The sequence below is a fragment of the Perognathus longimembris genome, chromosome 1 (genome assembly GCF_023159225.1).
Source record: "Perognathus longimembris pacificus isolate PPM17 chromosome 1, ASM2315922v1, whole genome shotgun sequence".
In the NCBI taxonomy this organism is placed as follows: domain Eukaryota; kingdom Metazoa; phylum Chordata; class Mammalia; order Rodentia; family Heteromyidae; genus Perognathus; species Perognathus longimembris.
In genome coordinates this window covers 35,858,267-35,873,636 of record NC_063161.1, presented here as the reverse complement: position 1 = coordinate 35,873,636, position 15,370 = coordinate 35,858,267, and the positions used below count along the sequence as shown (strand labels likewise).

The 15,370-nt window shown below is 34.0% G+C and overlaps 1 protein-coding gene across 6 annotated transcripts in view; it reads left to right on the top strand.

Moving 5' to 3' along the window:
• Cnot2 (CCR4-NOT transcription complex subunit 2) overlaps nt 1-15,370 on the top strand; it is an 87,716-nt gene that overhangs the window by 33,974 nt on the left and 38,372 nt on the right. For 3 of the 6 annotated variants that reach the window (XM_048359545.1, XM_048359534.1, XM_048359552.1), the window contains one exon: nt 11,070-11,192. The exons of 1 other annotated variant lie outside the window; for it this stretch is intronic. In XM_048359545.1, coding sequence (XP_048215502.1) covers nt 11,070-11,192 — 123 coding nt within the window. Of the gene's footprint in view, nt 1-4,245; nt 4,304-11,069; nt 11,193-15,370 lie in introns of those variants that run through there. 2 more of the 6 variants (XM_048359563.1, XM_048359581.1) reach the window with 2 other exon arrangements.

The following is a 15,370-nucleotide window of genomic DNA, read 5'->3' as shown; positions in this document are numbered from 1 at the left end:
TTTTTTGGTCATTTTATTTAGGATGTCTTTTTGATGTATGTTTTGATTGTGATGTAAGCTGGTGTAACTCTAGTGCTTTGAATTTGTTGTGCTTCCCAAGAAACACAAGATCATCTTTATAGCCTTTATAAAAATTAAATTTGTTTATTTTTTTCTTCCTTTATTTTCTTCTGTACTGTATTTCCTGTATTTTTTCTCTCCTCTCTGTCCTACGGGAACTCCAGTTAAGTTACCCTGAAATTGTTCTCCAGCTTACTGACACTCATTCACATTTACTTCTTCAAGTTTTATTTAAGATAGTTTTTTATTACTGTTGTCTTTCAGCCTTGGCAGTTATTTGGGGATGAAATTTAATTATACTGTGCTCTACTAATTATATCATCATTATCATTGCTGTCAGAAACAATGTCTGTTTCTGTTGATTGACTTTTTTTCTTTGTTTTTTTAATTATTTTTCATGGTTGATATTTGTTTGGGCATCAGCCCTTTGTAACTTTATTCTGTTAAATGTAAAACATTGTTTTATGCTTCTGTTAAAATTCTTGAGATTTCTTGGTGTTGCAGGTAAATTACTTAGAAAGTACTCCTTTAGGACTTTCATTGTTTTTGTTTCTAAAGTTTCATTCAACAGAAAGACTCTTAGTTTAGGGCCAGTTTTCTTGCACCTCCTGAGCCAGCCCTTTTCTGAATATTTTACTTGATAGATATTCTATGACTTAGAATACTTCTCTGTTTTGTTTGGTGAAAACAGATGATTCTTAGCTCTGTGTCAGCTGTAAGAATCATTTTTTGTTGTTGTTATTTTCAGGGTTCTTATAGTTCCTTATATTATTTATTTGAAGACTCCAGAGATCCTCTTCAAATCACCACAGGTCTTTCCTGCACAGTTCTCTTCTATCTGATATTTTAGTGTAGTCTGTTTACTCTAGTTACTGTGGACTATCCTAAACTACACTTCAGTTCACAGAGATTCTTGGGTTCTGCCTACTTGGGCTTCAGTATATCCCAGACTCTTTCAAGCTAGGACATTATTAGGCTCTTACCAGTTCTATATGTCTAGAAACCATTGTTTAGTGTATATGTGTTTAAGATAGATAGTGTCTGCTTTTCAAAAATATATTTCTTTTTTTTTTTTTTTAATTTGAGCTGGGAATATGACCCTAGTGGCAAGAGTGCTTGCCTCTTATACATGAATCCCGGGGTTCGATTTCTCAGCGCCAGTGGCGCTGTGGCTCAAGTGGCAGAGTGCTAGCCTTGAGCAAAAAGGAGCTCCAACCCCAGGACTGGCCAAAAAAAAAAAAAACACGAAAAAAAAACAACAACTCTTTTTTTTTTTGTCTTTGTTTTTGGACAAGGCCTAGGTTGGCCTCTAACTTGGTCTTTCTCCTACAGTACTTTGTCCACTTTTTAAATTGTCTTGGTGGACTGGGGAATGTATTGTTCTACCACTCTTCCTCCATCTTGATTGCAAGTTGAAGTCTTAAGATTGTTTATAATTTAGTTTTAAGCTAGATGAAGATCATACCATAAAGAGAATAAGCTTTTATGTCAGTATTCAGTCATGGCTCAGATAAGACATGTAATCTTATAACACAAAAACCTCAATATATATATATATGAATAAAAAATCTGATCTAAGAGCTTACAGTAATTTGGAAAAATATAAAACAGCACATATTAAACATAATGCAAAGTATTGGATCGTTTCTTTGAATTCTCTCCCTGAAGATGCTCTAGAATCTAAGAGTCCCATGAGTATATCAGTTATTCATCATCTTAGCTGTAGATACTGTATTATTCCTTTATTGTTTAATCTAGATGGAACATTAATGAAATAGGAAGTTGTTTTTTAATGAACATAATAAGAAAGTTTATTCGAAAAGGAATGCACTTTTCTGAAAGCAAGTCAACTCCAGAGAGAGTAATGGAAACCCTTTTTTGAAGAGAAAAAAAAAAAGACTTTAATACTTGAGTGTAGAATTGTTAAGAGAGGGTGATTGGGAACATAGGAAATTTAAAACCTTCTACAGGGAGGTGCTAAAACTAAAAGGAATATTGGTAGAAGGAAGAAATTGAAGTTTGAGCCATTCTTGTCTCCTATTTATATCACTTTGGGCTGTTTATATGTGCTTATATTTAAGAGAGTGATGTACTTTGTGAAAAGCATTTCATTTAACAAATATTGAAGGAACAAGAAACATAAAATCACTATAAGAACATTGATATAATAGGTGCTACAGACACTATGCACAGATGGATGCTGTAATTAGTGGATGAAATCTTAAGTATTTACATCCTTTGAGAGCTCTTTAAAACATCTTAAATTTAAAAAATGATCATTTATACTGGGCACCATTGGCTCACACCTGTAATCTCAGAAAACTGAGATCTGAGGATTACAGGTTGAAGCTAGCTTTAGCCAGAAAGTCTTTGAGACTTTCATCTCCAATTATCCATTAAATAGCTGGAAATGGACCTGTGGCTCAAGTGGTAATCAATAGCTGTGAGCAGAAAAGTTCAAGGACAGTATCCAGACACTGAGATAAAGCCTAGCACTATGACAAATAAAATAAATGTACAATAGAGAACATTTGAAATTGTATCTCCTTTACCAAGATCAAGGTTAATGTTACCTGTAATAAATATCTTATGTACTAATATTGGAAATGTGTGTGGTCTATAAGCTGCACTTGAGGAAGGTGTTATCACCTTTATTGGTATGACATTAAAACAGTAACTTCAATATGGTTATGAGAAAACAGATAATGTCATGAAAAGACTCAAGTCTCAGGGAAAATGACAAAGGTAACTTAGAAAAAGTGGTTGGAAAAGGGGTACTTTCAAATAGGGAGGTTCTCATTGATTGAATACCAGAAGTGGGTAAAGTAGGAAATCATTAGATACATCTAAACAAACAGCATTCCCAAACCAGTGCAAAGACCTGGAGATAGGTCCAATAAGGGGAGAATTGTAGTAAAAGGCCTTAAGGACACTACAGCAAATGTGTTTTGTTTTTCTTCATTTTTATTTGTGATACTCCTGTTTCTGAACATTGAGTGGATAAACATGGAGTCTGAAGAGTAATATCAAGCCTATATAAAACACTTTGTGTAGTATAGTTCAGTGAATGTTTATTGAATTAATTTATGTGGACAGATGTTTAGAAACCTTTAAAAGCCCAATATATCCCTGTTGAAAGAAAACATTTCAGTTTTGCTTTCTTCTTGCATCATTCAGGATTTTGATATATCTTTATAATTTTAAAATATAAAGATTATAGGGTTGCCAATTTCAATATTGTGCTGTTGAATAGTCTTGAAATAATGAGCATGTATTTGTATTAATATTTATACTAGAATTCATTTTTCTTTTAAGTAGTAATTTACTTTTTATATTAAACAAGGATTTACATTTTTATAAAAGTGAGGAGAGGTGGGAATGTAATTCAGTAGTTGAGTACTTATCATGGATAAGGCTCTGACTTTGATCTCCCACACTGCAAAAATAATAAGAAACAGTAAACAAAATTCATATTTCTTTTAAAATTCTATAAAATGTTAAAAAAAAACTTCTGATTTTGTTTCTCCTTTTCACGTATTTTGATTAAAGTAGCCCCCTAATGAAAGGACCTTTACAAAAGTATAGAAACTTGAATTAATTTCCTCTCAAGGAATATACCAAGTCACCAAGTCATCTCTAGTTTACTGGTCCTTTTTTTTTAAGGAAGTACATCCCATGCAGTCTGACTTTCATTCTGCTGGTTGATGGTGTTAACATTTATAAGAGCCTTAGCACTCAGGAGAGCAAGAAACTGTCTGAGGAATGACTAGGCATTTATTTGAACATATTGTACATGTTTTCATGATGGCCAGGTAAGCACTATTCTTGAATATTCTGGACAAATGTATACAAGTTTATCTTGAGAGTGCTTCCTTTTTTGTTTGTTTTATTAGTACTTTAAATCAGTCTGAAAGATGATTCTGGGGTTGGATGATAAATAATGAAGGTGAACAGGGAGTCAATATTGAAACTGGACATTCAGATCTTTATAGCATGATTTCCTTATTTTTCAAAGAGCAGAAGAATCCCATCGTTTATCATGTTCTGGTTGGACTCCTTTCTTATCGTTTGCTGGAGTTTGAACTTCAGAGCTATGGTGTCAACCCTGCTGTAATATCTCAGGGGAGCTCCTAGTGTGGGGCTGGTGCCATGGCTCACCCTCCAACCTTTCCTTCTTCACTTCAGCCTCCAGCTCTGAGCTTTCCAATCCCCAGAGTAGCAAATGTTGAAAGAAGTTGCACAGGTAAGTATACAGTGGGAAAAAACTGGGGGAAATATTGGTATTTTTGAGGGTGGATGTTGGGCCATTTTACTAGTGAGTCATTTTGTTAGTTTACAAACGTTTCTCACAAATGTTTCTTCATAAAATTGTCTTTAAATTTTTAAAGTGTTCTAATAAATTGGTTTAAATTGAACAAACCATTAATATTACAATGTAAAGAAACTGTTAATTTTCTTTTAAAACTTGGTATTCTCCACATATTATATCAAACAGAATACTCATGTTCAGAAAAGAAGCTAAGACCAAAAAGAAAAAGCATGATCCCATTGGAGACAGTATACCATATGTAATTATCTCAGAAGTTGGCAAATCTTAACATTTCCCTGGTATTGAATGTGTTGTTGTCTTTCCAGTGGTTTTTAGGTAGGTAGTTACATTTTTACTCTCTACAAGAAAGAAACTTCAAACATAGTTTTCTTTGAACTCTTGACAGGAGGACTGGAACATTTCTTCCAATTTTTACATTGAGAGTTAACAAAAATATTTATTTGGAGAAGACACCGTATCTGGTACACAGTTCAAATGTTCATTGAATAAACTAATATATTAAGCCAAATCCTCATGTATCCTCATGTATATAGGAGGATGAAAAGCCAATATTCCTAGTATTTTCTGTTTATCTTAAGGTATGATTTTTAGAAGTAATTTGAAAGCAATATAACCAAAATTGTTACTACCTTACTTACAGTTACTACTTTTTGAGGCTCTTGCTTCTCAAATAGTTTTTGAAAATTTTTTTTTAGCTCTCTCAGATTTATTTCATATCATCCATATTGCAATCATTTGTAAATTCTTTAGTGCATAGTAAGGCATTTGAAAATAAGCCAATGATAAAAAATGAGAGAGACAAAAATACCAAAATATCACCTGCATATTACTTTCAAAGAAGACAGGCTAAAGAAAACACTGGCAGATTGCTGACCAGACTTAAAAGGACTTTTTGAATTGATAACTGGCTTTTTAAAATTGAGGTTATTAATTGTTTTCAGTTCCAGATACCAAAAGCAACATTTTGTCTTCCAATGCCTTTTACCTATTATTGGAATCATTTCTTGATTCTGAAACTTTTTTCTAAAGACTATTCTACTATTGAAGACTCTCCTACTACTATTCTGTGAAGACTGTTATGAATCATTGTACTGTATTACTCTGATTTGTTTCTGTGACTGAGGGTGGAATAGAGTTTTAACATCTACAGAATCATAGGCATAGTCATGTGGAAGGGTCCCTTCGAGAAGAACAAGGAGATTATATTTGTATTGTTTTGAAATATAAGAGTCAGATACAAGGGTCACAGCAGAACAAAGAACACATTGGGACTGATTGGGTAAGAAAATAATGTATTTCTAATACATGTTATGCAAAATAAAGGAAATTAAAATTTTAAAGCACATTCTTAATATAGTCTGTTACTGATAACATTTCTTCAGATAGTATGAGAGGCTTAAAGAGATCAAAATACCAAGTGTTTGGCATTTTGGGTCTCAGAATGCAGATTTCTCACTAACGTATTTTCCCCTTTCCTCTTGAATTCTATAATTTTTTAATTTATTAAGTCTTATAAAAATGTGTCCCTCAGCAAAGGAGATGATACATCTGCTTTTTTTTTTTTTTCCAGTGTATATTTAAAGTCTCTTCTCCCCAGCCTTTTATATTAGATCAATCCCCTTCTCCTCTTCAAGAACTGGCTTAAGATCCCTCCCCGCCCTCCCTTTTTTGGTCCATTGTGGGGCTTGAACTCAGGGCCTGGGTGCTATCCTCGGGCTCATTCACTCAAGGCTATAGTGCTCTGCCACTTTGATACACAGCACCACTTTCAGTTTTTGAGTGGTTAATTGGAGATAAGAGTCTCATGGAGACTTTTCTCCTCAAGCTTCCTTAGAACCTCCATCCTCAGATTGCAGCCTCCTGAGTAGATAGGATTATAGGCATGAGCCACTAGTGCCTGGCTGATACTCACTTATCAGAATATTTCCTTTATGTATAGTGGATTTGTTTTATATCGAAAGCTTAGGGGCTTTTTCTATGCTGTTACTTGTCCTTCCATTTGTATTTTATAATTTCACATCCTAACATTTTATAAGAAAGTACTTAATGTTGGCTGTATTACAAATCTGTAACCTGTTGTTTTTAAAGGATACTTATTAGAGTTGATGTTTTAGTTGACACATGGTTAATTTTTTTTTAAGCTTTGGTTTTACTGTGTGATATACTTATCTCCCCCCACCCCCCACCCCCAATAATATGGAGGTTTGAACTCAGGGTTTAGAATTTGCTAGGCAGATTATCACGTCTCTTATCAGCCATAGACTTACTTGTAAAACTTATATGTTGGTGATTCTCATTTGAATCTATATAAGTCTTAGTAGTATAGCCAGTAAGATTAAGACATTAAGATTTTGGAAAAACCACAAAATCAGTTTATTCTAACTGAAGCACTTGCAACACACTGTCCCTAGATTAAAGTCAATATCAGAACATTTTATAGATGGAAGCACTTTTCAGTTTACAGATTTGGGGGCTGCATAAGTGGTATGATACATGTGCTTCTTTGGAAATATGCGTTCAGCATGCTACATTGCAGTTTGGGATTAAGAAAAGTGGTATTTCCCCTTCTCCCTTCCTCTCTCTCCTCTGCCTTTCCTTTAGGCACAAGCTATCGTGTACTTTTGGATAAACCCTTAAAAAATACACAAAATATTTCTGTAATCCTTGAAAAAACTCTAAGAAACTTACCTGCTCTTACAAATGATGATTGTGTAAATGTTTATATAGGCCCTAGTTTTTTGCTAAAGCACATTTTCAACCAGTCATTTTTCCTGTGCATCTACTTGTTAACTTTTTGTTTTAAGAGGGAAGAGGGTGGCAGTAAACTTGGAGCTTTTCTAGTAGCATTGATGGTTCTTGTCCCAGATTATGTACTTCGGTGACAACACAAATTCACATTCTACTGCTGATGTTTCAAAGGAGTGTTTATAAAAATTCATGTCAGCTGCTTTTGACCTTAACTTCAGTTCTTTGGTAGCATAAATTGCATTTAGTTAGCAATATCCTTTATAAGAAATGACTAAGAAAGGAGTCTCTTTTTCTATTTCTCGCCCTCTTACCCTTGTTATAAACTTTAACAACAACAACAGAAAAAAGGTTGATTAAATGACATGGATCTGTTCAAATAAAATTTACCCCACAGGCAGATATTTTCTTGTATTGGGGTTTTCTGAGAGTTGTTTCATAAAAACAGGCCTTGGAAAGGGACACCATTGGATTCAGTTGTTAATATTCCAAGGAACTTACGTTGAAGAGAACTAGTCATTTGAATTCAGGGTTTCTAGTATATTTTCTTCCCAAGTTATAGAAGTATTCCCTTGAAGATATTATTACTGACTTAAGAAATGACAGATTTAGAAATTTATCTAAACTTTTAGTTTGCATACATCTAAGCAGATAGATTACTGAACTATTCAATGCAATTACTATATTAGAACAGTATTTTAGAACAAGGAGACTTTGAGTAATATGTTTATGAAAAGCTATAGCCAAGTGTGTCTCATTTTGTTTTGTTCTTTGCTGTTACAGTTGATCCTTTACTGCTTTTCTCTGTAGTTTGGGATAGGAAAACATGCTAACTGTAAATTGTATGTTTGAGTCTTACAGTTACAATGGCTAAAAGGAGGACTTCATTAGATTGGTGTCAAAACTCACCTGTTTATGTATAAGTTATATAACTTAAGGCAAATTATCCAACTTCTCTATTCCTTAGATTTTCCCAGCTACAAGATAGGGTTAGTAATTGCTATTCTGTATTAGCATAATGATTACATAAATAAAATTTAGAGCCTTAGAATATTTCCTGATGCATGGCCAGTAAAATAAATTTTATTGTATAATTATTATGATGAAGTATTTTTAATGACTAAGCAGGAGTCCTAAATTAGCATGAAAGTTTCAAAGAGCAATAGAGGAGGAATAATTTGAATAGCATAATGCAAATAGACTTGAAGTTGTAAAGAACTTACTCCTACTTGGGTAACTATGTGGCCAGACTTCAGTGGTATGAAGGGACCAGGAAAGAGAGAAGGTCAGAAAGATTACTATAAGGTATATTGAAATTTAGAAAGTTTTACTTACAGATATCAATTGGAATGGTGTGGGAATGTATATAGAAGAGGAGCAGAACATAGATTAATAAAGATCTACATGGAGGTTATTGGAACCGCTGTGCTAGTAAATAATAGAAATGGAAGGATATAATTACAGAGGTGTAGAAGAGGGGAATCTGGCATTGTTTATCACCTAAATTTTTGTATTTGATTTCTCTGCCTGTCCTTTGGCTTTCATACCCTATCCTTCTAAGGGGCCAGAAAAAAATAGTACCTATCTGTTTTTCCCAGTTAACACTTTTCTTCCAGACACTTGTTGTGTTGACCATCCTGAAAGTTTTGGTGTCTGGTATTTCTGTCATTTCTGAGCACTTGCATATGAAGTTTGTTACCTCCTCCATAGAATCATTCAAAACAAAACAAAAGCCAAGTTATGTCACTCTTAAACTTTTTCCAAATGGTTTTTCCATCTTTCACAGAATCAAGTCCAAAGCCTCTCAGAATTTCAGGGTACTCAGTAATGTCACTCTTAGCTGGTACCCAGCAGTAAGTTCAAGTAGTTTCAGTCATACCATGTAGCTTGCTTTCTCACTCTTAATTGAATGCTCTTGCTACAAGTATTTGCCTGTGTAGTTCCTTTAATTCTCTGCTTTAAAAAAAAAACAAACAAAAAACAAGTTTGACCATCCATATCTAGTCTGTTCCTTTATTTTATATATAATAAAGGAGAACCCTTTAAAATTAAATAAGTCTAGCTTTATGAAAAACTGTTGTCACTATTTTTTCTTTCTAATTATGCATTGGATCAAAATTGTCTCATTCCAGTGCCATCCATTCTATTTTTCCCTGTATTCTGTATTGAAGTCACACAGAGAAAAAAATGAATTCTCTCCCTCTTCTCACCCCTTTCCCTCTACATAAACACTTGAGAAACTTTAGCATTCTTCTAAAATGAACATTTCTGTGATTTTCTTTAAGATATTTTTATCTTCCACACTATTAAGCATTGATTTTTTAAAAAAATACTATTGCAGTTAGTTTTTGAATTCTGAAAGTTTATCATTGGTTTTCATGATAAATATACAAACTGTCAAAAGAAGAATTAAGTTTGAGCTATTTGAATTTTATACAATTTAATGAGAAATGCCCTGGTATTCACCTGAAATTTCATTGAATTTTGTATTTTATATAATATTTTTCCATATTCTTAGAGTTAGGGCTTAATTATAAAGATCCTGCAAAGAGAATTAAATATATTCTTAATACTTGAAATCTAATATATAGTAAGTATTAATTTGCAAACTGTGAAGTCATTTTTTGCTACAATTTATTTGCTGAAGTTCAACTCAGTGAACCCTCCTCTCTCCTAAAAAAATGAAACACTTTTTGCCCTTATTAGGGAGTACTTAGAAGATTGGTAGATAGACATGTGGGACCTGACTCCGAAATTATATTCAGAATCATAGAAGGGTTTTTATAAGATTCTTCAGAAAGTCCACTTCTGCAAGAAGATCATTTACCTTTTAATGAGTTAATAGATTTTCAAGAAGAAATCTGTATTTAACACCATAAGAAATTAGTGGCCTAAAAACCTATAGGAAATTAATGGTTTTGGTGTCTTAACGATTATGTCTACTTAAATAGCTCTTAGAGTTTGTTTAGGAAGCATAGCTAAGTAATTGTATTTCCTACAAAATTGACAGGGAACTTAAGGTATGAATTGATTATTAAATAGAATAGATGCTTTCAGCCAAGTTTCACTTAAAATTTGGCTTAAGCCTATAATATGTTCATTATGTCTTGGTAAATAACATTTGACCATAGTTGTTTATCTCAAAATAAGAAAAAAAGAGGGAAACATTGCTTATTTGTAATGGAAAATATGCCCTTAGTCATAATGAATGTACCGACATCACATTTGAAGTGACTTTCCCTTCAAAGCAATACTTGTGAAAATATGTAGCCATCATATTCAAATCTTTACAAATTTCTATACCATTTGGCAATTCAGTTTGTTTTGAATTTCAAAGTACTAATGGGGAAAGCTCATTGGCCTTAAATTAACATAGTCAGTGGATAGTTTTGGAAACTGTAGAGGAAAAAATAAAAGACCGTAAGAATTAGCACAGGTTTTAGAAATTTTAGGGTAGACTCCAAATTGGTAATACTGTGATAAAGACTTCATAAACAAAAAGTAAATAATAGAAGTTATAAGTTTACACAGATATGATGAATGAAAATGACTATTGTGGCCTGAGATTAGAATTCTAATATGCCATTACATTAATGATTTAAAAATGCTGTATCTCAATGAAGTTGGGTTATAAGAAAAATAATATACTTTGGAGAACAATTATTTTAAAGTAGGTCAGTTAGATTATCTTAACTTCATGAAAGTAAGCAGAACTGTTGCATGAGACAAACTTTAAGATTAGCTTCTTACTTTTAGAACCTGGAAATAAGCATCAGTTAGAATCAGATATCTAACATCATGAGCCCCATCAGCCCTCAGTTGATCAATTTCTAGATCTTGACAGTGCTCTTTCTTCTGTTTTTCACCTAAGAGTAAGGGTAAGCTGGATATTTTCCAAAATACTATTCTTGATAAAAGTAATATTTTTGTTTAGGTGACAAACAGCATGTTTGGTGCTTCAAGAAAGAAGTTTGTAGAGGGGGTCGACAGTGACTACCATGATGAAAACATGTACTACAGCCAATCTTCTATGTTCCCACATCGGTCAGAAAAAGATGTAAGTTAATCAGTTACATTGTATTTACTCAGCAGTATCTATCTGTTTCTGGGTCCTGAAAAGTCATTTTTAGTTTCAGGGTATTATCCATGGTCCAGTGACCCTGTGCTAAGGCATAGTGGTAGGCTGTGGAGATAAAGACTTATTCTAATGGGAAACGAATGGACTACAAATGTCTTGTGATTCTTCAGTTGAGATATCATAATACTATGCTAGGGATGGGATAAACATTGTGTAACTTTTAGCTCATCTTTTTAAAAAAATTAACAAGGGAAGTAACTTCTTTGCATTACAGCAAATATATACATGTTAAGCAGAGAACAGATATAAAGATGTTGGTGAGCTTCTTTAAGCATCCTTGCTGGGCCCTGGTGGCTCATGCCTGTAATCCTTTTTTATTTTTTTTTCCTTCCAGTAGTCCTGGTGCTTGGACTCAGGACCTGAGCACTGTCTCTGGCTTCTTTTTGCTCAAGGCTAGCACTCTACCTTTTGAGCCACAGTGCCACTTCTAGCTATTTCTGTTTATGTGGTGCTGAGGAATCGAACCCAGGGCTTTCTGCATGCCAGGCAAGCACTCTACCACTAAGCCACATTCCCAGCCCTCGTGCCTGTAATCCTAGCTACTCAGGAGGCTGAGTTCTGAGGATCATGATTCAAAGTCAGCCTGGACAGGAAAGTCTGTGAAACTCTTATGTCCAATTAACCACCAGAAAACTGATAGTAGTGCTGTGGCTCAAATTGGTAGAACATTAGCCCTGAGTGAGAAAAGCTCAGGGACAGCGCCCAAACCCTGAGTTCAAGCCCTACAACCAATAAAAAGCAGTAAATAAAATCCCGTTATCCTTACAGGGTAATCTTCTGACTCATATCCTAGACCTTGAGTAGAGTATCTTTCTTTTTCAGGTCTAGGAGATACATAGAATATACGTATTCTAAAGGTAGAATGTCTGCCTATTACAGAGATACGAATTGTGTACTAGTATTTTAGTAGTTTTTTTTTTTTTTTAATAAGGCTTAGAATGAGCTGAGCACCAGTGGGCTCATGCCTGTAATCTTATATACTCAGTAGACTGAGATCTGAGGATCAAGGTCCAAAGCCATCCCCTTCAGACAACTCTGAGAGTCTTTACCTTCAGTTAACAGGCATCAAGTGGCAACTCGGGTCTTGGCTCAGTGTTAAAAAGTCATCTATGAATGAGTAGAAAAAAGAGTCCAAGCTGGAGGCCAAGTTCAAGCCCTGAATACTGGCACCAAAAAAAAACAAAACCCAATACAATAGTACTAACAACTAAAACACAAAGAGAGCTTTAGAATGTGGCCAAGTCATAAGTAGTGACTTTCTAAAAGATTTAAATAAATTTATTTTTTTCAAATTTAATTAAACTACCTTAAATTGTATTTTACACTCTTTAATCAAACCAGTTTCATTGTTGTACTTTGTTTCTGCTCTGGTCTTTCATTTTCAAACTTTACTAATTTGCTATTTCTAATTTGCCTATTATATAAATATAATATATGTCTCTATATAATCTGTGGCTATTAACCTTATGATATTCTAACTGATTTAAGGCCTGCAATGTTCTAAGGTATGTAACAAGTATTGTCCTCAAGCATTAAAGTTAATTATGATAAATCATTTTCTATGTCTTTCTAGAATATCACAGATGGGTTTCACCTAGATTTAAGTCAGGATTTTGGTTTTGGTCTTTGGTTCCCACATCCTCACCTGGTATTAGTATATCCTCCACCCCTTTTATTTTATTTTAAAATTATGTCATTATAGAAAGAAATTGTTACTTCCTTGGGCCTATTTTCAAATTATGTGAGTGATAATTTTATGATTAGTGTACACTTAAATACCTTATAGAATGATGTCATCTAATTTTCTCTTGCTTGCCCTTCAGTTGCTTACTACTTAATGTAAATTATATTGAATTACTATTTATATGTCTGTCTATGTAGATAGAAAATTGAGGATGTATATTTGATAATATTGTTGCCGAAACTATTCAAGTACTATTCAAGTATTTTACTGTGATTGCATATCTAAGTTAACTTTGCTAGAAAAATAGTAATATATTATTGATTGATGAAAAGCAATTCTAACAAGGAGAATATGAAGATTTCCAACTACAACCTGAGATTAGAGCATGTGAAAAAAGGAACCATGGGCAGGTCCTGGTGGCTCACACCTTTAGTATAGCCTTGAACAGAAAATCTCAGGAACAGCGCCCAGGCCCTGAGTTCAAGCCCTAGGACTGACCAAAAGAAAAAGAGCCCCAGTATCTATTCTCTAGAATGCAGAGTTTTGGTATTACTATATACACTCAAACTTATACTCTGAATGCTGGTTGTCATACCAGTCTAATCGATTCATCACAGAAGTAGCATAATGTTTTACTCCAAGAAATTTTTGGTTTTAAATTAATAAGGTAATAGGACATGCAGAATAAGAACTTGGACTCTAAAACTATGTAGATTTATTTTTGTATCCTCAGTGGCCTATTAGCAAGAACTTTCTCTGATTCTTAGTTTTCATCTCTAAAATGATGGTAATTACATAGTAGCTATCTAAAAATATGCTGTTGGTATTTTAAGGTTATATACATTTCTGTAGTATATATTGTTGTAATTTGCACCAGGAAGTCTGTACCAATTTTTATCTTTATCTCCTTAGCATTCTTTATGCCATCAAGAATATTAGCCAGGCACTGGTGGTTCATATCTGTAATCCTCACTACTCAGGAGGCTGAGATCTGAGGGTTACAGTTTGAAGACAGCCTGGGCAGGAAAGTCTGTGAAACTTAATCTCCAATTAACCACCTGAAAATTCTAGTGGATCTGTAGCTCAAAGTGGCAGAGTGTGGGCTGGGGATATAGCCTAGTGGCAAGAGTGCCTGCCTCGGATACACGAGGCCCTAGGTTCGATTCCCCAGCACCACATATACAGAAAACTGCCAGAAGCGGCGCTGTGGCTCAAGTGGCAGAGTGCTAGCCTTGAGCGGGAAGAAGCCAGGGACAGTGCTCAGGCCCTGAGTCCAAGGCCCACGACTGGCCAAAAAAAAAAAAAAAAAAAAAAAGTGGCAGAGAGCTAGCTTTGAGCAAAAAAGCTCAGGGACAGAGCCCAGGCCCTGAGTTCAAACCCTGACCGACCAAAAGCTAAATAAATAAAATAAAAAAATACCAGCTTTTTTTGTCTTGCTAGTAGAAAAATGTTACTGTTTTCATTTACATATATCACTAATTTTATACACATACACACATGGAACAATATGACTTTGCTGTATAGTTACTTACCATTTGTCTTTCTTCCTTTGTGGATTACCTATTTTTGTGTCATTTGTTGTTTCTCTGTTGAGATTATTAGTCTTGGTATAATCTCCGTATATTAAGGTTATCATTTGTTATAAGAATTCAAATATTTTATTAGTTCTCACCTTTTGCTTGTGGTATATATACTACATAGTTTATCTTTTCCTTTCCTTTTTTTTTGGGACAGTTTTGGGGCTTGAACTTGAGGGTAGTGTGCTGTCCCCACATCTCCACTTACTGGTTTTTGTTGTTTAATTGGGGATAAGAGTTTCATAGACTTGGCTGCCTGGGCTGGGTTTGAGCTGTAATTGTCAGATTTTAGTCCCTTGAGTCGCTAGGATTACAGTTGTGAGCTACTGTTGCTAGTCAAAATTTACTTTTCAAACTGATACATAATGACATAAAACTTGATTCTATGAATGGTATACTTTGGAGTTGTTTCAGTGCAAGCAGTAATTGTATAAATGTTTACATCAGGTTAAACATGTCGCCTCAAACATTTAGCCTTTATTTATGCAATTTAAATTTGTTTTTGTTTTTGTTTTGGGGATCAAGACTTTTTCTAGTACTTGTAGTACTTTTATGTTTTATTTCTCACTTAGGAATTTATAGCTGTTAGGAATATATGTTTAAAGTGTGAATTGTTAGGTGTCAGACATTTTTTCCCCAAATTATGATATACAGTTATTGTAACACCATTTTATACTTCAGGTAATGGGTCAGAAAATTTTTCTTAAAAGACCAGATAGGGACCAGGCTTTGTGGATGAAGAGGTAAAATTATGGATATTGTATAATCATTTATAATGTAAAAAATGTTCTATTATCATGCACTTCACAAAAGCCATGTGCCAGATTTGGCCCACG